Below are 25,293 nucleotides of genomic sequence, written 5' to 3' on the forward strand. Positions count from 1 at the left end.
GAGTGTTCAAGACCAAGGAAACCTCAGATGATGCAAAGAACCCCAACACTCCTGGATTGGCAGAATTAATATTGTGAAAATTACTACACTACCAAGATTGATTTGCAGAATTAATCCCATCCGTTACTTATCAAAATTCTGATGTCATATTTTACAGGTTTAGGGAAAACACTATTAGAATTCAGAACCACAGGAGACCATGAATGGTCAAAGCAATCCCAAAGAGTAAGAAAAATGCTGGGGGTATTACAACACTGGATCTCAAATTACACTACAGGGCTTTATGGGTAAAGAAGCTTGGCACTGTTATAAAAATAGACAGGTAGACCAATGGGGTAGAATAGAGAAGCCAGAAATAAACAAAGCTATGCACACCTGAGTTTTGACGAAAGAGAGAAAAACATAACATTGGAAAAAGATAACCTGCTCCACAGATGGTACAGATAAAACTGGACTTCTATCTGCAGGAGGATGACAGGAGATTCTTATCTTTTGTCTTCCATAAAAACCTTTCCCAAATGGATCAAAGACTCTACTTTAGAACCTGAAACACTGAAACTTTTAGAAGAAAACGTAGGAGAAACCCTTTGAGACATCAGGGTAGGCAGGAACTTTTGAACAGAGCGCCAGTAACCTGGGAACTAACCCCCCAGGTATCAGCAGGTAGAACTACATGAAAGCACATTTCTGTACAGCAAGGGAAACACTGAGCAGAACACACAGACAGCCGGAGGATGGGAGAAAATCTTTACTAGCCACACTTCAGGTAAGGGGCTAATATCCAGGACTAACAAACAACTGCACAGATTAAACACCAAGAGAATAAAAACTGTCAGTTAACAAATGGGAAAATGAACTGAATAAGCAGTTTTCAAAAGGAAACATCAATGGCCAATAACTATTTTTGAAAGTGTTAAATGTACTTAGCCATCCGGGAAATGGAAATTAAAACTGCTTTGAGATACCACTTCACCCCAGTCTCAATAGCTGTCATCAAGAAATCTTATAACCAGTGTTGGAAAGGATGTGGAGAGAATGAAATCCATCTTTACTGTTGCTGATGGTGCAAATTAATGAAGTCATATGGAGATCAGTTTGCAGATTTCTCAAAAATTAAAAATAGATGTACTATAGGACCCAAGTATTTCACTCTTGGGCATATATTTAGATAACTTCATACCCTACATTAAAGATATTTGCACCATCATATTGATCAACACTGTATCCATTATAGCAAGGAATTAGAATCAACCTAGTTTTTATTGATAGATGAATAAAGATCTATATGTATATATGAATCTTTTCTATTCTGAAAAAATATATATAAACTTGCCCTCACCTTTCAACACATGTTTGCTTTGCTGACATATAACAGACTTCATGAGATTGGTTTATTTATATATTTACTTTTATCTTTACTCCAAAATGCTTTAGCCCTTAACGAACATCTCTGCAAAACAAAATTTGAGAATCTTCCCCTTGAGCTCTTTCACTGGTAGAAGGAATGGGAAATGTTTGCAGAGCTGATTTCTTCAGCCGTGCTCTTGACTGTGCTCTGCCTGACTGCACAGTTCCTCTTTGTTGCTATAAGTCTTTTCCTTCCTTTTTTCTCATATAATGTATCCCGATTATGGTTTCTGCCCCTCTGCTCCTCTCATGTCCTTCCCACCTTCCCTCCCATCTGGATCCACCCCCTTTCTGTCTCAATAGAAAACACACAAGCTTCCAAAGGGTAATGGCATGATGTGATGTGATATGACATGATGCGATGTGATATGACATATGATATGATAAAAACTAACACATCTGCAGACAAAACAATCAGAAGGAAAAGAACCCAAGAAAAGACACAAGAAACAGATATAGACCTAGAAATCCACTTGGTCACACACTCAGGAATCCCAGATAAGCACTAAACTGGAAGCCATCATATATACCCAAAGGACCTGTAGGGTAAAAAGAGAATATATACATATATACATATATATGTACACATATACATACATACATGTATATATATATGAAGATAAGAATAAAATGATATAAAATTAATTTTAAAAGCCCTGGCATGGTATTATATATATTTTTAAATTTTTTATTAATTTATTCTTGTTACATCTCAATGGTTACCCCATCCCTTGTATCCTCCCATTCTTCCCTCCCTCCCATTTTTCCCTTATTCCCCTCCCCTATGACTATTCCTGAGGGGGATTACCTCCCCCTGTGTACCTGGCATGGTATGATGAGACAAGGAACCTCCAAAGAGGGTGTCAAGCTCATTTTCTGATGACATGTGCTGCTGGGCATGCAGCCTCCCCTTAGAAGTAGTTTGTTTTTCCAGTGAGGCTCCCTTGGAGGAAACTAAATTTTCATTTGCAAGTGGTAATCTATTGGTGATATCTTCTGGGGGAAAGGGTGGAGGCCTGTGTCCACTTCTTTCAGCTCTAGGACCCCATCTAGTGCAAGCCTGGGCAGGCCCTGTGCATGCTGCCTGTCTCCGTGAGTTCATATGTGCTTTGATCATGTTGATTTATAGGCCCTGGCTTCCTTGGTGCCTTTCCCTCTGGCTCTTACATTTTTTCTACCTCCAGGGTTTCCTGAATTCTGAGGGAAGAGATTTGATGGAGACATCCAGTATAGGTATAAGTATTCCAAAGTCTCTCATTCTGTGCATACTGTCTGGCTGTGAGTTGCTATATTTGTTCCCATGTGCTGTGGGAGGAAGGTTCTCTGATGATGGCTGAACGAGGCATTGAGCTGCTCCCCCGGCCAGGGTCTGCAAATCTTTCATCTCCCACGTCACTCTTAAACCTCCAGAGGCTCTTTTTCTGACTTCAACTGCAACAAAATCTTGCCTGTGTTGAGAATCAAAGTCCATTTCATACCATTCTTAGTCCTATTGACTTTCCTTACATGCTTATGTCCTTATGTACTGAAGTAATATTCTCTCTTATACATCTAGTCTGTAAGCCTTGGTAGCTTATTTTCAGTTAGCACTAGCTTGGAAGGTGTCATCTTGAGGGTTACCTAAGTTTAAAATCCTTGGTTATGATAGTCTTGGTAGGTCGTCATATTTCAAAGAATTCAGACATTTTCTAGTAGATTCTAGTTTTCTGTTGCAACACCTAAATATTTCACTTGTCAAGGGCTTTTCTCTCTCTTCAAATTCCTCAATCGACTTCCAGAGCTTTCTGTTGTTCCTTCTCTAACACTGTTATGGTTTGTTTCTTGCCAGTGTTTTTCACTCCAGTCAACAATTGATAATGGTGGGTACTGGGCTTCAGTGCAAACTTAAGCTTGGCAGACAAATCTAGAATTACTCAGATCAACAATGGGAAGAGTAGCCAAACTGCACAGAGATGTCTTGTGACGTGTCAAGTGGGGATTATGTGAAGGGTTGTATGGATTGAGTCTAAAGGACGAAGCATGGTTAGGTAATTACACACCGAACAACCATTGTCTAAGCACTGTTTTATGTAATTTAGACTGAGTGAACTTGGTAAGTGAGAGCCCTGCTGAATTAAGGAAAAGTTATAGTAGTCTCACTTTTTAGATTCTTCGTCATTTGTGTCAAGAAGTTCCAAAAATGATGAGTCCATTTATTTGATACATCAAACACATCTGCTTTCCCATTCTTCCTCTTATTACTTCTTTAACAAGTGTGTCAGCCCCGTGCATTAGGGAGTATCAGCAGCCATAAGCGGGAGAAGATGTCATCAAAGACTTGGCAGACTGTTCCCTGCCCATGAGACACTTTTGTTTCTATTTTTTTTCTATTTTTCTCAATTACTCTGAATGAAAAATTTTAAATCAAAGGAATCAAAAGAGTTTTGAGTCCAAAAGCAAAGTAACTCTAGCTCTTAGCAGGGGAATCTGATGAAAAATCTATAATTAATAGAAAAAGGAATGACAAGTGCCCATCTCTCTTCTCTCTCACTTACCATGGAGGCACAAATGACATTGTGGTTTTATTTGGAATTTTCAGGAAGGGGTCCAGATCACCATTTTTCAGGAAGCACAAAGGATGTGTCAGAAGAAGCCCACGTCTGCTTGCCCTGCAGGGAAGGCTGCCCCTTCTGTGCTGATGACCGCCCATGCTCTGTCCAGGAGGACCAGTACCTGCGACTTGCTATCATCTCCTTCCAAGCTCTGTGTATGCTGTTGGACTTCGTCAGCATGCTGGTGGTCTACCACTTTCGCAAAGCAAAGGTAAACCCAGGTATCTCGGTTGTGGCCTTTATTTTCACTAAGAGCAATTGCTTCTCTCTCTCTAAGGAAGCAGGATTTCCAAATTCCTGTTACTGTTCTAGGAAGCAGGCTTTTCTCTCCCTATAATGTGATTGGATGAGAGTGTGAAAATCATATTCATTACCTTCCCAAGAAAAGAGGGTTTAATGGTATTTTGAGTCAGTACTTCTTTTTATAGAATGCTCTTTCTGTTTATCCTGGAGGTCTAATGCTCCCCTGTGCTGGAGGACTTTCTTCTTTGCTCTCCAGAAGAATTTCTGCTACCTCCATAGAGCATTTTTTTTCATGTCTAGAAAGCCCTGTTGTATTTATGTTTTGTTTTATTTCTCTTAGTATTATATAAAGATGCTAAGGACTAACCTATCCTTTTTAGCACATTATACTCTGAGAATAACTACTTAGGACCTTATATGTGGCTTTGCATTGTTGTCTAAGGATGACAGAAATGCTAAAACACCCAGGGCAGAGTTTTCTGGGGTGCTCTCTCCAGTAGTCAAAAATCAGTCACAAGAAGTGAGTGTTGTGTTAGAATGTTTGTTTCTGTTGCTTTTCAGTAAATCCTTCCTGAGACTAGAAAAGACAATACATTTCTGTCCTTCCTGGATTCAAATGACCTCTTCATCTTTGCAAAATTGTGCAGATTGCTATAGATTATAGACATTTTTTGAAAATATGTGTCTCCACTAGAAACCTAAAAAGAAAAGAGGCCTTTCTGGATGAAATCTGCTACAACGCCACTAGTTAATATTTTTTAAAGGCATAGTTAAGATTCCAAGTAATTGTATCCATTACACTAATGTTATAGATGTTATTAGTTACTTTTACTAGCAGACAACACAGTTGAAAACCAAGCCTTGAGTCAGAAAGAAAATGCAAACATGCAATTTCCTCTCATTTAACTAGTACTCATCTTCCTCTTGCACAAACTGTGTTGCTTTTATGTATAATAAAATAGTAGGCTGGAATTGCTGGGTAACATTTTAAAAAAGCAACTCAGTAGCAGAGTCTGAATTGAAAGGTCTATTTAATAAACTGCTCTAAAATCTCTCTGATGTTATATATTCATTACTCAGTGGATACCATAACTCTTTATGAATTTTAATTTATTTTAATCATTAATGATTGCTGTGTTAAATGAGTCAGTGATGAATGTTGGGTTGAATGCATCATTGGGTACTGAGAAGCTTGCTCTAGATAGTTCTGGCTAGACCAATGTCTTAATCCATGTTAATGTTATTTTACACAGTTATTAACCTTTCAGATTTCCCCAGACCTTCACAGGAAACGGGCAGCAACTGGCCAGAGCCTTTTTGTTTACAGGGCTGCCTTGAGAATGCATATCTTTACACATAATTTTGATGAATTTCTTGAATGTTATCTGTTTGAAGATGATTACATTTTGAAATCAGTTTTTGTACAATGAGACAAATGAAAAGGGGCTTTAGTTCATAAAGTCAAGGAACACAGACCTTGCGGAGGAGGGAAATGCTTGCTGGCATTTTCTCCGGTGACTTCTCTTACCAAACTGGATTAGCTATAAAAGTAATGCTACATTCCCAGTGTAGAGATTTCATATGTATATAGTGGGGACTCTGGAATTACTCTTCCAGCATTTTGTGTGTCTTGGCAACATTTCTTCTCACAGTAAAGAAACCCAATGGGGCAACACTAACACTTTATTTAGGTATTTCTCATTGTATCTTCTATTTCTGATAATTAAAAGAACAAATTATGTCCATTTTACCAATTTCATCTATTTGAAAAAAGAAAAAAATTCTGTTGTAATATAACTGTTGCAAAACAATTCTCAGTCATATTGCTTAGAATTAAATCCCATTTCAATGGCTCTTTGACTGGTTTCCTCCTGTTTGAAGTGGGGCTGATACATCATACCCAGACACTGACCCAAAGTGTAACATAAACATAAATGGAAGAGCCATGGCTGAGAGTCTTTTCTCAGATAAAAACACAGGTACAGGTTTTCATGGCCTTGGGTTACTTGACTTTTTAAGGGTATGGCATAAAGCCCATAAATGACAGAAGAATAAACTGATGAATTTGTGCTTCATGAAAACTGAAAAATACACAGTATCTAAAATATATAAGGAATTATCATAAATGAAGAATAAAAAGACAAAATTAACTTTAAAATGGAGAGAGGATCTGAATAAACATTTCTTCATAGAAGTATGAATCTGAGCACAGCGGTGCATGCCTGTACTCCCAGCACTCAGGGAGGCAGAGGCAGGCAAATATCTCTGAGTTTGAGACCTGCCTGGTCTACAAAGCAAGTCCAGGACAGCCAAGGCTGCAAGAGAAACCATGTCTTGGAAAAAAACTAAAAAAAACTAAAAAAAAAAAAAAAGATGTATGATAAGCCAATACAAACTGTGTCCATAATACCCATTAAATTAGGTAAAATATTTGAAGAATTCTATTAAGCAAGTGAAGTTGAAAAGCCCCCATTTATTTCTATTGCAGATGCAAGATAGTGTACCCAGATTGGGAAGTACCTTGGTAATCACTACAAAATGTAAAAATGTTGTATAACATGACTCCAGTATTGCAGTCCCACTAATGCACATCTGCACAGAAGTGCAAATGTGAAAGCCACCCAGATGCTTATCAGTTAATACAAGTGGATAACTAAGACATGGTGTTTCCATACAATAGAATACTATTTGTCAATGAAAAGGATTATATATTGACACGTGGAGTGATATGAATGAAACTTGAAGGTGCTAAGTGGGAAAATAACTATACAAGAAAATATGTCGCAAGATTCTGTTAATCAAAAATACCAGAATAAGCCAATTCATTGAGCCCAGAAGTAGGTTAGTGGTTGCCAGGGGCAACAAGAAGAGAAGAATGGGGAGTGACCAGTAATGAGATTATGGCGAAGTGACCAGTAATGAGATTACGGCTTCTTCCAGAGTGATAACAACATTCCAGAATTGCAAAAGCATTTATATATAACTTACCTCCAGAATCAGAAACGGGACAGTTCTTCAATCCATGTAGAATTGACCTCAACTAGGCACTGATATTTCGTTATTATATTTTAAGACCTTTGCAATATTAGCAATTAATATATGTTGCTCACCTGTGGATCCACATAGTTGAAAAGAATACGGGTTAGAAAGTGCAGGCCCAGCTGTGCAGCGCACACCTGAGCTGCATGCTTATTCACATGCTGATTGGCTGCAGCTCCATTACTGTACAAATACTTCTACATGGTTTTTTGTCTGAAAGGAGTTATTAAGTGTACAATTAAACTAAAGTAAGGGTTATTTACCTATTTATGTTATTGTTCTTTTCCTAGGAATGTTTACTTTAAACCATTTTTTCTTTCTCAGTGAGAGCTTTGGAGCTCCTTCCTGGTTATCAATTGTTAAGTCATTGAGAATATTTAGAGTCCAGACACATGCTGTTTATGGTATTAGTTCTCAGAGAAACAACATAAAAGTTCATAATATTTGAATAAATATGTCTGCTACTTTCCTAGTTTCCATTTGGAAAGAGAAATCTTTTTTTTTTTTTTTTTTAAGAACTAGAATGATGTCATAGGTAAGCAGACCCAGACCCTGAGACACACCATTTTAGCTGCAGGAGCTCTCCTGAGAAAGCAAGGGAGATGCAGGCTTACAGAGACACCTTCTTTTTTCCCTGCTGCCTTTGGTACCAGCTTGGGAATCTTAGACTTTCATCATTTACACCAAAAGTTATGTCTTAGTTGTCTGTGTATGTGCAATATTTTTTAAGGGGCATTAGACATGGAGCATCTTGGAACCTGAGCTTCTTTTATTTAAAGTGGACTGCTTTTGTGAATTAACAGATGTGACCACATTAAGGAGCCTGTTAGCTCTATCACAGCAAGCACAGGCCAAATCAGTGTGGTGGTGATAGCTCTGCCTTCAACTGAAATAACAGGTAGTCAAAGTTAGAGACCTAAGACAGGCCAGAGCACAGACCAGACAGACTGTCCTCCTCTCTGCTTCCAAGTACATTCATTTGAACAAGATTAACCCAGATCAAATTCAAAACCACAAAAGAACAGCTCTCCACAATTCTGTAGCAAATATCTAGCAGTCAGGGATCAACAACTGTTTTTTAACATCTTATTCTTTTAAATGACATGAATGAGATTACAGTCTATTCCTGGGTAAGGCTTACAGGATAGGATCCTAAAGAGTTAATGAATTCTTACTAGACAGAAACACTCGGGGAAACAATACAGACATCTGTGTCCATATCCTTGCTTAAAGATTCAATGTCACTAAAGCATGACTGATTTTGAAACCAGTGAATTCTTCTGAAGCAATAGCAACATTAGAACAGTTTTTAAAAAGATCTTAATTTTTAAATATTATTCAATTATTTCTTAATTTTTATCAAATATTGTGACAAGTAACATATTTTCATATTAGATATTCCACACAGAGTATGGTTACAGCTTAGTAATGCTACATCCGCGTAGGATTTGCTTCTGAGTGAAGGTTACAGAGGAATACGATGCACTGGAAAGAAGAGTGGCTTCCACTAGACTTACTTTCTGTAAGATTTACTTTCAGTAAGGTCTGCTTCTGGTATAACAGAGAAAGAAATAGTTCATTTTAAAAAGTGAGTATATGGTGGTTGATATTTGCCTCATTCCCATAAAAGTTTTTTTTTTAATTAGAAATTAATTGACATAATTAATGATTCTACTTATTGGTTTGGAAATTAAAGTGTTTTAATATGACATGATTTTTAGCTCTCTTTATAAATATGGGGAGATATAGATATCTTTTTTGTTGTTGTACAATCTCTGAAACTTGATCATTCTAACCACCCTGAGCACATGAGTGGCATAAAAGACCTTCATATTATAGTGTGACTGTCAAACTACCCACATTCATGTTATAGGGCAACTGTAATGCTACCCACATTCCTGCTCAGAAATCACGAGTTCCATAGACCCTCACAACGTGTGCTCCTGGCGTGCTTTGGGTGGAGCTTAGTCCCTTAGCCCAAATCCAGAGGTTCACATGGGAGCATTTGTAACTCACCTTTCCTTAAAGCTATGTTTACTACTGACCAGGCTCTTTATATATGCACAACATTAAAAAAGTTCAAAAAATTATTTGAAACATATATAACAATAAAGCATTATTACCTTAATCTAAAAATATCCCCCTCAATCTAATCAAACCGAAACACACCTTTTAGGTACAAGAAAAGAAAAAAAAGAAAAAAAAAAGAAGAAGAAGAAGAAAGAAAGAAAAGAAAAAGAAAAACAATCCCTAGCCAGTATAACGAGTATAAGAATACTACGAGAAACATAACTATTACATAAAATATGTATTTTTATTTTCATGAATAGTTACAAAATTCAAATGGAGGGGAGGCCAGCCTGGTCTACATAATGAGTTCAGGACAGGCAAGGCTACACAAAGAAACCCTGCCTCAAACAACCAAACCAAACCACACACAAAAGACCCCAAAAATAACAACAAAATTCAAGTGGAAAGAATTGTATTTTTATGAACATGCTCCTCTGAGCTGGCAATCATTGGTGACAATTATAGAACCCATAGAACCTTTGCCTGAAATTTGGTGTAGCTTAAAAATTAAGAATATTTTCAGTAAACTATTAGAAATCTTCCCTAAAAGTCATATATGTGCACAAAGGTTTTAAAATATATTAACACCCCCCACATGTATGTAATGTGTATCTTCTGATCCTGTCAAAAAGATTAACTATGGATAAAATGTTACTATGAGCACAGCATCATTTCTGCACACAGCCGGCCACTGCTGGCCTTCCAATTCCTAGACAGCGTGTTTCAGCACAGCCTAGTGTTTAGCCTTCTCTCTCTCCTATTTTTCTCTCATAATCCCCCATTTCCTGCCTTTATTTTCCTTCCTTCCATTCATAGTTTATCTTCCTAATATCTACAGAGAGCTTGGGATTACCCATATTTGGAATACAGTAAAAACAGGGCAAGTGAGATCTTTACCCTTAGGGAGTTGGTGTGGGGCTGGTGGTAAATACAATGCAGAAGGCCAAATCAGGGTGTGATAAAACCACAATGATATAATTTGATAGTGAATGACTTGAAGCCAGTTTAAATGAGATATTGTCCTCACTTCATGTTTAGATGAATCTAAGTATGAATGATGAAGAAGCTGGTAGAAGCTTGGAGAATCTGGGGTTTATGCTCATTTGTTTGGCTTATAGTATGCTCTGTCTCTTAATTATTCTGTAAACATGTATGCTGTCACTCATGTGTTTACAAAGCCATTTGATATACAGCAGTCTAAATATGTGCATTATTTTTCAGTCGTTCCCTTCTGTCCCAGCAAAGTTTACATGTCCTGTGTAACTTTATGCCCACTTCCTGCTACATGCATACTAATGAGCTAAACAAACCAAGTCTTTCCTTGCCTCAACTCAGTTGTGTTTGTATATACTTTATGCTTTAACCTAAGAGAAGAAGGTACAATAGTTTGTGTGTTTGTGTATGTGTGTATCAGACTGATGGCCAGGTGAACATTATGAAAAGAGTAAAAATAGCTTATCCAAAAGAGTCTCTTTCTTCGTGTGCTTCTTAAGAAAAAAATATTATTTAAAAAACCTCATACCCCACCTGGTGGCAGCAATACTAACCATGAGTTATGAAGCACAAGAAAAGTGTTTATAACATATTTGCATATGCCTTAAGAGATATATAAAATTCTTAGTGATTACCAAAACCCCATTAACAGGTTCTCTTGAGACATTTGTACTTAGTAATGTTTATTTATAAAGCCGGTTGCTTATTAAGTATGCTAAAAATAGCTTTTTAAAATTTAATGCACTAATATACCAAACTGCTTGTTAGTTGAAATATATTGTGAGAGATAAATCGCTCGTATTATTTACAAATTCCTAGGGGCTTCTCCATTTTTAAGGCTTATCAAGCGTTTTGTAAATAAAAAACTGCAGAATTATAAAGCAGTGCATGTCCATGTTCAGAGATTAACATTGGCTATGGATTCATGAATATCTAGATAGTTTTAGAAAGATGATTCGGGAACTGGCTTGATGGTAACATGTTCACAATCAAATAGAGAATGATGTGTAAGAGAATGTTTCATAACATATGCATACGCATAGACACTGTGTGTGTACGTGTGTGTGTGTGTGTGTGTGTGTGTGTGTGTGTGTGTGTGTGGGTGTGTGGGTGTGTATGGGTGTGTGGGTGTGTGTTTGTACGTGTGTGTGTGTTTGTACGTGTGTGTGTGTTTGTACGTGTGTGTGTGTGAGTGTGTGTGTGTGAATATGCTATAAAGTTTGTTGGAGGCATGGCAAGGTGTTAGAGATAAGTGATTAAAGTCATAGACTCTAGTTGTTTTTTATTTTTTTTTGTTTTATTTTGTCTTTTGGCCTGGCTGGCCTTTCAAATAATAACTAGCTTTTAAAAAGGGTTTTACTTTTTTTTTGTTTTAACTTTTTGTTGATATTTTGTGTGTTTCACATCATGCACCCCAGTCCTGCCCATATACCTGTCCACTCAGATCTGCCTTTCACTCTCCACCAAAATACAACACACCAATAAATAAACAGCAGTAAGACTCACAAAGCATGGAAAACATCTCACCGTGGAAACTGTAGCATGTCACTGTGTCCCACAGTCTATCCCTCTGATAACACATCTCCACTTGCAAATGTTCATTGCACTGAGTCATTTGGTCTGGTTCGAGGTCTCTGGCTTCTGTGACACCATCGATATTGGATCCTCATCAGATTTTTCTGGTTATCTGGCTGTTGCCCTGTATTATGGAGATCCTGCAGCTTTGGATGAGCACGTCTGGCTCTTTCATAGATTCCCACTGTTTGCAGATGATACTGGGTTTGTGCTGGGCCAATTTGGAGCCCTGGATCTGGGCCTGGGTGGTTGCTGAACTGGTCAGTGCACTGTCTTTTCCTTATCCACACCAACAGGATAAGCTCTCAAGCACTGCTCTGGCTAGACCACCCAATGCCACCATTAATATGACAGGGCCAGTTCTCCTGCTCTCCTGCCCTCACTTGTACCCATGTCTTCAGAGCCAGCTTCATTTTACTGCCTCATCAAGGTTGTGGAACCCACTCTCTCAAGTGCTGAACCACTGTCCCAAGTGCTGCATACTGTGAGGGACTGGGTCCCTCTCCTGTCTCACACCCTCAGAGTTGATTCACCTGTGCCTTCGGCATCAAAGCCAGTTTCACTGTATTGTTTAGGCAAGGTGCAGGGTGCATTCTCACAAGTTCTTCAGCCAATGAGGGGGCAAGGATAGCCCCCACCCCCAGGGCCAGCTCTCCCAGCTACTGCAGGTGGGGAGTGGAGGAAAAAGGCATCACCCCTACACCCAGGCCACCTCAAGCTAGACAAGTGGCAGAGCGTAAGGTACATCACCCCTACACCCAGGCCACCTCATGGCAGAGGAGTGGTGGGGCCAGCTCTCCCATGCCAGCCAGCTCACTTGTGGCCTTGTGATCAGGGTCACCTCTGATGTGCTGTCCAGGTGAGATGCAGGGTCGCCTCACCCACGTGCTGCAGCTGGCGAGACGCAGGGCTAGATCTCCTATGCTTATGGCCTGTGGCCAACTTTCCTGACTGCGGGAGTTGGCAAAGAGTGGGTAAGGCATCATCTCTGTGCCCAGGCTACTCCATGGCAGATAAGTGGTAGGGTCAGCTTTCCCACACACATGCTCAGTGCTGGCTCATCCACACTCATGTCATCAGGGCCAAGCTCTACTGTGCTGCCTGGGAAAGGCACAGGGCATGCTCTCCTGAAGGGCTGCTTCTGGTGAGAGATGGGGTCAGCTTTTCATAGTGCCGCATCGAGTGAGGGGCAGGGACAGTTACACACAGCCCCTGGATATCCATATGGTCTCCAGAGGCTTCCCTGACCGGGGACATCCCCAAGTTTTCTAGTGGTAAAATGAGCTATGGACATCGACTCCTGCTGCTGAATAGCCTCCTGGCCCTCAGCGGCAGCTTGGGCTGGGACCTCAGTGTGGGCTGAGGTGGAGGGGCTGGCCACTCATAGCAGGCCACGCCTTTCCACACTCAAGCCTCCAGTTCCATCTCTCTTCAAAGTGCTCAAGCTGCTGCACTTCTCTTTCTCTCCCATCTGACCACCACACACTCACACGTTGTGGCGGCTCCCACTGCAGGCTGGCCATGTAGCCAGTGGGCTCCTGGGTAACATGTTCCATCCGTGCTGCCTGGCACAGCAGCAAGAGGGTGTCTATGGCCCACTTGTGCCATGCGCTGGAGGGCAGGTCTGTGGGTGGCACGGGGGTGGTCTGCAGATCTCTGTCTTCCTTCCTTCTCCTGTGCCTGGATTTGATTTGATTCGATTTGACCTGGTTTGATTGTTATGATCCCTAGGCATAAGCCACCAAGCCAGGCATGAAGCTAGGATGAACAAAGGTCTGTCATCTGTCCTGCCCACTCCTGATATAAGAACCACCACCAACAAGGTCTTTTGTTGCCCATTGCCAGGGGGAAAAGGGTTTTGCTTTTAACCATTTCTACGAATGTGTATCTGTGTGAGAGTATATGCACATGGGTGAAGCTGCCTGAAGAAGCCACAGGAAAGCATCAAAGCCTCCAAAGCTCAAGTTATAGGCAGTTGTGAGCTGTGAGTGTAGATTCTGAGACTTGAACTCTGGTCTCTGTAAGACCACTATGTGTTCTTCACAACTGAACCATCTTTCCAGCTTGTCACACAATAACTCTTTAATTCACCAAACTTAAAAAAAAAAGTCTTCCTTTGTAACATAGAGATAACAATAAATTTAACTTTCTGTGGCTACGAGGAGACTGAAATGTCAGGGGCTCGACCCATAGTTAATGATGAAAAGAAAGTGCTCAGTAATGTTAATAAGGCCATGCTCAGGATGTGCTGTAGCATACAAACACAAATGGCTAAGCCTACCCTGGGCGGGTAAATGAACTTCCATGGTCAGACCAAAAGGACACAGCGGGGACAGTCCACCCGGGAGATTGTTAAAAGCAAGTACATATCGAGAATTTAAAAGATTTCAGTGTGGACCCAGAAACTCTGTAAGGGCAGTTAGCATAAGTGAGTTATAGCCGTGACACATTTGGACCCGGCAGTGCAGACACAGGCTCATAAGTCACGTTATCACTCACTGTTTCCTGACACAGCATTAAGGTTTCAGGAGGGACAATAGCAGAAGCACAGAGGAAAATAGGTGGAGTGATGGGAGATGAAGCCTGACGTGTCCTGTGAGCTGCAGGACAGAGGACTGAAGGAGAGAGAGAGAGAGAGAGAGAGAGAGAGAGAGAGAGAGAGAGAGAGAGAGAGAGAGAAGAGAAGAGAAGAGAAGGGAAGGGAAAGAATGAGGGAGAGGAGGAGACAGGGAGAGGGTGAGGGAGAGATGGGGGGGGGTGAGGAAGACAGGAGAAGGTGATCATAGGGAGGTGGCTAGGCATGCTGGGCCATCCTGCGAAGTCCTATATTATCTGATGTGCAGCTCAAAGACACTGAAGGGTTTAGAGCAAGAGGACAGACGGTTCTATTTACTGAGATTCTATATACTGATAGCTCTCTATTGTTGTTTATTAAACTAGTTGCTATGTGGTAGATTAGCAGAGGATAAGTGTAAAAGTGGGGGAAATGTTAAATTCCTTGAAAAATCTAAGCAAGAGATCACAGCAGGAATGGGAGAGGGTGGCTATGTTTGAGATGCACATGGGGAAAGGATTCTCAGGAGTTGCTGAAGAGTCTGAAATGGGAGGCAAGGAAAAAAGAAAGTCAAGTGTGACTCCCTTGGACTTATAGCTTGCAGAACTGGACAAAGTACCGCCTGCTATAATTAGGAAAATGAGCAGCAGTGGAAAAGAGTTGGAAGAAGGCTTACAGAGGGGAAAAAAAAAAGGCAGAGGTCTCATTTCAGACATGCTCAATTGGTTGAGAACTGACAAGCCCTGCAAACAGAGATTCAGCATTCCTACTTAAATTTAAACTTTAGATCTGACCTAATCTACTTACAAGAAATCAAAGTGGCTCTGTCTGCTAGGTAAGTACGTGAGCAGGAAGCCAACTAGGGGGTCTGGAGATGGAGCCATAAACTACATCGTGAGCACAAAGGCGTGGGAAACTGAGCTACAAGAAGAGGAGTTGGCATTACCAACAGGGCGTACAGAGAAGGGAAGGAGGGACCACAGGAGTGGAGTCTTCACTTTTGAGGGGTGAGGTAGAATGTAAGAATTGTTTGAGCATTTGAGGAGCAGCCAAAGAGAGAGGAAAGCCAGCCTGCCGCCATGTTGCAGAATCCAGGGGACAGGCCTGCGTAAAAGAAAGAGAGGCAGCCAATAATGGGGACTTTGAGCCACAGAATACAATGAGGGATTTGTTGGTGCAGGGCTCACTGGACAGCTTAGCAGTGAATGTTTTGAAAAAATGGTCAAGGGCTTTTAGTGAATTCTCTTTATTTCACAAACATTGTATTTCTATTGATTTTTAGAGATTTATTCATATGCCTAATACTGATGATCAATAAAAAAAATAATTCTAAATGTAAAAATGAAATAATTGTAAAGGGAGCAGAGAAGGCACGTGCCCCCAAATTGTCTAACACCTTTATATCCACAAAATATATAATGCAATGAGTAGACAATAATCCTTCATACCATGATTGACTGAGAATTCAAGAAGCTTATTTAGATTAAGAAGACAGCTGAGGCAATCTTTGGAGTAGATAGAAGGAAAGAAGGAGTGAGGGAGGTGGGAGACCGGGAGCTGTGAGTCAAGCGGAGTGGAAGGCTTTGGCAGAGACAAGGCAGCGTGGAGACTGAGATTGGAACAGCAGGACCAGGAAGAGCAGGATGGAGCAGGGAGTCAAAAAGCATGAGACTGCTGGTAGCCGTCCCTCCCCACACTCTTCTGACGGCCATTGTTTCACAGGGTCTCACACTTAAAAACATCTTGTATAGTTTCAGTCTTTCTTATACCACTTATGGAAAGCTAACTGAACTCAGGACAAACATTCTACTGGAATTTTGATAGCGATTGAATTTACCAGTAAACAAACAAACAAACAAACAATTATCTACTTAACCCTAACATCGAGGCTGCACACTTTCACCTTTGCAGGGCATTCCAGATAGAAGTGCATCCACTCAGTATGATGATTAAGGCGTATGGATAAGGTTTTTAGGATATCACCAAGCAGTTATCGCCCCAGAAGCCGGATGGTAGCAGGGCGAGAGGCGAGTTGAAGACAGGAAGGCCAAGGTGTAGACACAAAATATTCTTTCAAGAAGCCTTCCCTGTCTGCTAAGGAAGGCAGATTTGTGATCACTTGGCAGAAGGGGAAAGAGCCTGAAGGCTGAGAAACCTTCATTTATTTTTACACATAACGTAATTTTTAAAAGGTAGGATAAACAATGTAAAAATCCATGGGATGATGAAATAATACACAAGACAGGGAACAACGCAACAGAAGAGGACAGTTTTGAGTGTAGGGTGTTCATCAGGGACAGGAAGGCCTGCGTTTTATCTGTGCCCATAAAAGCAGTGAGGCTGATGAGGCAGAAAGGAAAAGTTGTGGTTGAGACCAGATGAAGCAGGTCTGGCTGGGGTCGGGCATAGGGCCATTTCCTTGCCTGGAATGGAGAACGTTGGGGAGAGTACTCGGGTTGGTTATGGGCACTGTCATAGGAGGAATGGAAAAGTCCACAAACACACACAGGGACTGCGGAGCAGATGGAGGCAGCAGGCACAGAGCTTGTGTTAAAGTTCTCCTGAGAGATGGCTGGGGGTGACACTGGAGGCCTTTAATCCCACACTCACAGGCAAGGGCAGAGTCACAGGGCCAGCCTTGTCTAACGTAGCAAGTTCCAGGCCAGGCAGGGCTGCATAGTGAGACTGTCTTTTTAGAAAAGGTCTGCTGAGAGTAAGACAGAAAGATAAAAAGATAGAAAATATTTCCAGACACTTGTGCTGACTGAGCAGTTATTGTCTAAGGGGTTGTGAATATTTGTAAATAGCTTTTCACTGTGTGCCCATTAATTTTTTTTGTTTTTTGTTAAGGCAGACTTACAAAAGGATCTATTCAGGCTTCTCAGTTCATTTGTAGCATTAATGCATGTGACCATTAATTACCTTTAGAGAAATCCACAGGGAAGACAGAAATGACAGTAATTAGCATCTTCAGTTACAAATGGAGAACCATGCTTAAAGATACTTTAGAGTGACTTTGTAATCCTCTGATCATGCCTCTGCGGCACTGCAGCACTGACCACGCCTCTGCGGCACTGTGCAGCACTGACCACGCCTCTGCGGCACTGTGCAGCACTGACCACGCCTCTGCGGCACTGTGCAGCACTGACCACGCCTCTGCGGCACTGTACAGCACTCACCATGCCTGTGTGGCACTGTGCGGCACTCACAATGCCTCTGCGGCACTGACCACGCCTGTGCGGCACTCTGCGGCACTGACTATGCCTTTGCGGCACTGTGCTGCACTCATGATGCCTCTGTGGCACTGTGCTGCACTCATGATGCCTCTGCGGCACTGTGCGGCACTGACCACGCCTCTGCAGCACTGGGCGGCACTCACCACACCTCTGCGGCACTATCATGACTCTGTGGCACTGTGCGGCACTCATCACGCCTCTGCAGCACTGTGCGGCACTCACCAGCCTCTGCAGCACTGACCACGCCTCTGCGGCACTGTGCGGCAGTCACCATGCCTCTGCGACACTGACCACGCCTTTGCGGCACTGTGCGGCACTCACCACGCCTCTGCGGCACTGTGCGGCACTGACCACGCCTCTGCGGCACTGGGCGGCACTCACCACGCCTCTGCGGCACTCACCACGCCTCTGTGGTTCTAGGCAGCACTCACTACGCCTCTGCAACACTGGGCAGCACTCACCACGCCTCTGCGGCACTGGGTGGCACTCACCACGCCTCTGCAGCACTGGGCGGCACTCACCACGCCTCTGGGGCACTGACCATGCCTCTGCGGCACTGGGTGGCACTCACCATGCTTCTGCGGCACTGTGTGGCATTCACTACGCCTCTACGCCACTGGGCGGCACTCACCATGCCTCTGCAGCACTGACCACACCTCTGCAGCACTGGGTGGCACTCACCCTGCCTCTGCGGCACTGTGTGGCACTCACCATGCCTCTGTGGAACTGGGCAGTACTGACCATGCCTCTTTGGCACTGGGCGGTACTGACCACGCCTCTGCGGCACTGCACGGCACTCACCAGGCTCTGTGGCACTGACCATGCCTCTGTGGCACTGGGCAGTACTGACCACGCCTCTGCCCCACTGCGAGGCACTCAACAGCCTCTGCGGCATTGACCACGCCTTTGCGGCACTGGGCGGCGGAGCGTGTCCGCCTATTCAACAGAGGCAGCAGATTTTCTGTGACATCAGTGGGCTTGGTACAATTGCATAGCATCTTGAGCCTGTCTTAGAAGCTCAGGAACCATGCTTTGGCCCATCTAGTTAAAGATGAAACAGGCATGGGGATGGGGTGGATAGCGTGTGACAGAGGGGATGGGTACATGTGGGGGTTATTCTTTAAGTCTGAATTTCTAGTAAAGCAGAAATCAGTAGTTTAGGGCCTACCGCCCATTATCAAAGAATAAGTATTTCATGGTCTGATAGTTAAATCTCAGCATTCATAAAATTTGACTGGATCACAGCCTTGTTTTCCTCTAGGATGTCTCTCCCTGACTGGCTCCAGAACTGAGTTCTCCAAAAAAGACAGCATGGCCCAGAAAGGCTAAAGTTCTCGTGGTCAGCCCTTCACAGGGAGTCTCTTTCCTTGGGAGCACAGCTTCTGGGTAGCCCACTCTCTATCCTCAGCGAAAAAAAGAGGATTGAACACTGGCTGAGCTCATGAGCCCTCCACGAGGCCCTGGACTTTGGGGTCTGTTTATACAGAGGCAAACCTGCTTTGAGCTAGACTCCATACCAATAGCCAGTGAGAAAACAGAGGCCCCTCTAGCCACCCTTCATCGGCTAGCAGGGAGATTTGCAGAAGTGGGACTCTGCTTCTTTTCTTCCGCCTCAGTGATCCATGCTATCATGCGACCAGTGGTGTCTGAGATGCATCTGCCATGGCAGTACTGGCTTATTCAAGAAGGATTAAATTCAAGAGAAGAAAATTCTCACCGTCTTTTATTTTTTTTAAATTGTGACTTGCAAAGTCTCTGAAATTTAAATTATCTTTATACTGTTAATTAGCAAGGTCACAATTCTTTTTTGTTTTTTTGCAGAGATAGAAAAATATAGAATTTTTGAGAAACTAAACCATCCTTAAATATATTTATGTATTCGTATGACTTCCCAGACTATTTTATCCTTTCTCCAGAAACGTTCTTAGACTCAAGCACAGTGCTGTTTTCTACACTTGCGAGGGCTGTGAAAGGTGATGTGCACGCTCCACTTCAGAGTGCACTCCACAGATAGGATTATTTTTGACATTTCAGTAATGCAGCCAAGCTTTAGCTCTCAGACCCACATTTAAAATAGGCTCACAGCCACCTTTATAAAATGTTTGGCCACTTTATTTTTCTTTAATAAAAAATAAGGGTAAGGAAGCAAGGTGCATAGTAAGAGCAGAAGAGTTTAAAACCATTTTTTAGAAAAAAAAAACAGATGACCTTTGCTGACCTCCAGCAATAGAAATCAAATACATAATCCTTGCGGAGGCCACCAGCACCCACAGTTACTGCTTATTTACCTGTGTCTCTGAGCTTAGGGACTCTTTCTTAATTACTGTATTTAAATGCTCTGCTAAAGCCAGTATGCCCTGCTCTGGCTACCAGCATGCCCCAGCCAGATTCAGGCAGCACTTAGTGTCTCAGGAGTACCAAGCCTGCCTGTGTCTCACTGTGCCCTGTGATGGGGAACTTCCCTTTCTATTTCAGAATTCCCTGTAGAGCTCCCGTCCTCCTGGCACCTATGTCCTGGTAGGCCTGTTTAGATGCTTATCTGATCCTCACTGCTCATAGTATGCTGTGAGCTCCTGTGTTATTGAGTTTGGAAGGATCATTCATTCTGATTTTAGGAAGAGCAGACCTGTTCTCAAACCTCATGAATGAGTTTCTCGGAATAAGGTCATGTATACAACTTTTTGGTTCTCTCTGGTGTTTGTGATGTAGTTCTAAGAGTGGGAAACATTAGCTTATAGCTTGAAAGTTATCATCTCTGTGCCTTGAGGAGAAATGGAAACTCAGAGTGTTTGATTGGAGACCCTCAGTGCTGCACTTGTCACTCACAGTTAGCACAGTCCATTACTTCCCTTGCCCCTACCACGTTTCCTCAGAGAGAGGGAGACAGAGAGAGAGAGAGAGAGAGAGAGAGAGAGAGAGAGAGAGAGAGAGAGAGAGAGAGAGAGAGAGAGAGAAGAGAAGAGAAGAGAAGAGAAGAGAAGAGAAGAGAGAAACTACCAAAGGGCAATGTGTTCCTCAAAGGCAGTGGGCTGCAGAGCTGTGGAGCATGAGTGATGACGAGAGAGATCTACTCAGTGACTTTAAATCCCTCAATTTATTACCCCAGCCCACAAAATAACTGAAGGAAATAGACATGGAGGACAGCTCTGGATTGGACAACTCTGGTTGTTCACAGCAGGAAGTGACTGGAAAGGACAGCAAAAGCTGCAGGAAGCAGAAAGGAGTTTTTCTTCCTGGCCACAAATAAGCAAATAGAAGAATGCTTGCCTGAAACGGAATTAGCAGTTGGCCACAGGGGAGAGAAAAGATCCAGTAATGAAGAAGGCAAACATCCGTGGCTCACCAGCAAGAAGATAGCTGTGAGAAATAAGCACAGAGATGTGACTGCATAAGACGGATACAACAAAAGCAGAGGATGAGCTTCGTGTCCGTGTCTAGCAGCAGCTGGAGTTCATTTGGTCCCAGTGCCCTCTGTTCTATTGCCTCCGGGCAATCCCCTGCATGTCCTCTGCTCTCCATATACAGCCTCGACTGCCCAGTTGATAGCTCTGCTTATATCTTGATGTGTCGTTATCTTTGAAACCAGAGTCTCGATCTTCCTCTGCCAAAGTTCATCTGCTTGCAGTTTTTGATGTCTAGGAGAATGCCCCGGCATGCATCCGAGAGCCAGTTAGGAGCACAGCGTTGCTTCCGACGCATTCCCACACACTCCTTCTCTTTAGTCCTCACCGCCGGTATACCAGAGAGTCCTATCAATTTTACAGCTGATTCTCCTTGCCTCACTTCACTGCTGCCTTCCCACTCCAGGATTTCATCATCTCTTTCCCTCATTGCTATGGCTTGCATTTGTGTCACCTTCAATACCCCGTCAACCTTCTCCTGAACAGAGTCCCATCCCTTCACATATGTCTCCTCCCCCCACCCTAAAACTCTTTGATGGCTTTTCCTTGACATGGGGTAGAAGCCCATGTGCTAGCCAGACTCACCACCATGATTGATGCTGGTTGTCTTTACAACTTCGACATCAACTTTGTTACTCTTTCTTTATATTTTCTGCCCATTACTGCTGTATTTAATGAGCTCTGGGATGGTCCCTCTCTTTGGAATGTATGGTGGGTCGAATAAGTATGGCCCCTATAGACTCATGTGTTTGAATACTTGGTCTGTAGGGAGCAGCACTATTAGTAGGAGTAGCCTTATTGAAGGAAGTGTGCCATCATGGAGGTGGGCTTTGAGGTCACATAGACGCTCAAGCCACACCCAGTGTAGAAGACACAGCCTCCTTCTGCTGCCTGTGGGTTGAGTTGTAAAATTATTGGCTCTGTCCCCAGGACCATGCTGGCCTGTATGTTGCCATGCTTCCTACTAGGACAATAATGGACTGAACCTCTGAAACTCTAAGCCAGCCCCAATTTAATGCTGTTCTTTATGAAAGTGTTGTGGTTCAAGAATTGCCACACAAACCACCTGAGCACCAATCTCAGTGAGATATTGATGGTTTGTTTATTGAGTGAATATATACCTTGAGACAAGGCTGATTGCAATCAGGGCCACAGAAAGGACTCAGGAGCCTAACTGTGACACCAGCCTGTTTCTAGGGAAGGCCTTTTATAAGAAAAAACTGTAACCAGATAACAACCAGGTAACCAGGTGGGAAACAAGGGGAGGGCAGCATTATATTATTTTGACGACTAGCTAAACACATGAAGAATCGATTTTCTTCCAAATATGTTATATCCAGGTGGCTAGAGAAAGCATTTTTTAGCTGACTGGCTAGGATATAGGCTTGGGGAATTTTCAGTTCCCCATTGTTCAGGGAGAAAGGAACATAGCAGGGTATTGTGCTTTTGTTTAAGTAGAACATAAATCATTAATTTAAGCAGAATGTTCAACAAGTATTGAATTATAAGTAAAAAGCTGTTCAAGCTCCCAGGCAGCCTGAGAACCTGAACTCAATTTCACCTTAGGATAAAAAATAAAACGGTTTCTGTTATGCTAAAGACAAAAGCAGGTGTGAACAGAAGAGCGACAGTTTTCAAGCAGGTTACAACAAGAATATTTCTTCACAGCAAAAAACAAACAAACAAACAAAAAACCCAAAACAACAACAAAAAACAAACAAACAAACAAAAAAACCCAAACTAAGGCAGAAGTTGGTACAAAGACTAGTGCTATAACAGACCTGACCATGTTTTTGTTTGGAGGAATATAGACTTTGGGACTATGGATTAGGAAAGCAGTTGAAGGCTTTAAGTGGTTTTAATGAACCATACTAGTAGGAACATGGAAGTCCGTGGTGCTGAGGGTGATTTGAAGTGTGCGAGCCTGGTTCAAGATGTTTCAGAGAAGAATTTTAGTATGTTGCCTAGATACCATTCTTGTGATACTTGGGTGAAGAATGTGCCTGCTTTTTGTCCCTGTCTAAAGACTCTGCTTAGAACTAAAGTGAAGAGATTTAGATTAATTGCGTTGGCAAAGGAAATCTCAAAACAGCCTAGTATAGACTCTGTCATGTGATTCACTTTTATGAAGAAGGTTTTGATGAAACAGAGCAAGCTGCACAAGAAAAAATTCAAAACGTATGGTTTATGTATTAAAAGGGCACCAGGAAGTGGAATGGAACTAAATTCTATGTTCAAGGAGATAAATAGATTAAAGATATTAAATGGAATTAAAGGAGTGGTAACCTTGGGGCACAAGCCCACCTAGCTAAGCTTCTATAAAGGTAAAAAAGAGTTAAAGAAAAGCTTAGGTTTAGGTGTATGTGGTGGCACACACCTTTAATACCAGTACTTAGAGGATAGAGGCATGCAGATTGCTGAGTTGAAGGTCAGCCTGGTCTACAGAGCAAGTTCCAGGTCAGCCAAGCTTAGGCAGTGAAGGCAACCATTGAACACAGAATGTTGGTGAAGATGTAATTGAACAAGAGGACCATATTCCAGCTCCAGCAAACAGCAGAACTTGGCAGTCTTGGCCAAGTGCTTTTGGCTTTAGAGTCAAGGATACAAGAAAGGGGTTTTGGGATCTCCCTTCATGTTTAAGGAAAGCCACTGAGGCCAGGCGTGTAGCAGTGGTGTCCCTGCATGGAAGCCCAGAGAGGCCATTGTGTGAAGCTGTGAAAATGAAGCCTGGATTGCTTTGAAGACCCCAAGATGTTGGAGATGCCAGAGCTGTAGGATACCTGCCAAGGACAGCTGTAGACCAGCTGTGGAACCAGCTGAGAAGTGGGCTGTAGTCAACAAAACTTTAAAGGGGTCGGAGACCTGAAGAGCACTCTGACATCCGACATGGAGATGCAGAGTTTGGAGTTTGCCCGCCTTGTTTTTGGTCTTGCTTCAGCTCAGTATTTCCTCACTATGCTCTCTTCCTTACTTTTTAGAATAGTAATATATATCCTGTGCCATTGTTTGTTGGAAGTATGTGATATGTTTTTTTAAATAGGGGATTATAGTTAAGAGATTGCATGAATCTCAGAAGGGACTTCGAACGTTGGACTTTTAAACATTATTAAGACTGTGATAGACTAGGAGGACTTTTGAAGTTGGACTAAATGCATTTTACATTATGTTATGGCTACAAGCCTATGAGGGTTAGGGAGTGGAATGAGGTGGTTTGAAAAGGAATGAACCCCCATAGACTCATGTGTTTGAATGCTTGGCCCTCAGGGATTGTCAATATTAGGAGGTGTGGCCTTGCTGGAATAGGTGTGGCCTTGTTGGAATGGGTGTGGCCTTGTTGGAATGGGTGTGGCCTTGTTGGAATAGGTGTGGCCTTGTTGGAATAGGTGTGGCCTTGTTGGAATAGGTGTGGCCTTGCTGGAATAGGTGTGGCCTTGTTGGAATAGGTGTGGCCTTGTTGGAATAGATGTGGCCTTGCTGGAATAGGTGTGGCCTTGTTGGAATGGGTGTGGCCTTGTTGGAATGGGTGTGGCCTTGTTGGAATGGGTTTGGCCTTGTTGGAATAGGTGTGGCCTTGTTGGAATAGGTGTGGCCTTGTTGGAATGGGTGTGGCCTTGCTGGAATAGGTGTGGCCTTGTTGGAATGGGTGTGGCCTTGTTGGAATGGGTGTGGCCTTGTTGGAATGGGTGTGGCCTTGTTGGAATAGGTGTGGCCTTGTTGGAATGGGTGTGGCCTTGTTGTAATGGGTGTGGCCTTGTTGGAATAGGTGTGGCCTTGTTGGAATGGGTGTGGCCTTGCTGGAATGGGTGTGGCCTTGCTGGAATGGGTGTGGCCTTGCTGGAATGGGTGTGGCCTTGCTGGAATGGGTGTGGCCTTGCTGGAGTGACTGTGGAGGCAGGCTTTGAGGTCTCATGTAGGCTCAAGCTATGCCCAGTGTAGAAGGCAGAGCCCTCTTCTATCGCCTGTGGATCAAGATGTAGTACTCTTGGCTCTGTCTCCAGTACCATGTCGGATTACATGCTGTCATACTTCCTGCCATGACAATGATGGACTAAACCTCTGGAACTGACAGACAGCCCAAATTAAATGTTGTTCCTTGTAAGAGTTGCCATGGTCATGATGTCTCTTCGCAGCAATAGAACCCTAACTAAGACAGAATGCTGCTACTGTTCTTTCGCTGCCCCACC

General features: G+C 42.7%; 1 protein-coding gene across 1 annotated transcript in view; it reads left to right on the top strand.

Moving 5' to 3' along the window:
- The window catches only part of GPR158 (G protein-coupled receptor 158), a 343,663-nt gene that overhangs the window by 170,727 nt on the left and 147,643 nt on the right, over nucleotides 1-25,293 (top strand). Inside the window, exon 4 of the mRNA XM_084782153.1 lies at nucleotides 3,986-4,209. Coding sequence (XP_084638279.1) covers nucleotides 3,986-4,209 — 224 coding nt within the window. The remainder of the gene's footprint in view (nucleotides 1-3,985; nucleotides 4,210-25,293) is intronic.

This window comes from Acomys minous (assembly GCF_964271855.1).
Source record: "Acomys minous genome assembly, chromosome: 5".
Classification (NCBI taxonomy): domain Eukaryota; kingdom Metazoa; phylum Chordata; class Mammalia; order Rodentia; family Muridae; genus Acomys; species Acomys minous.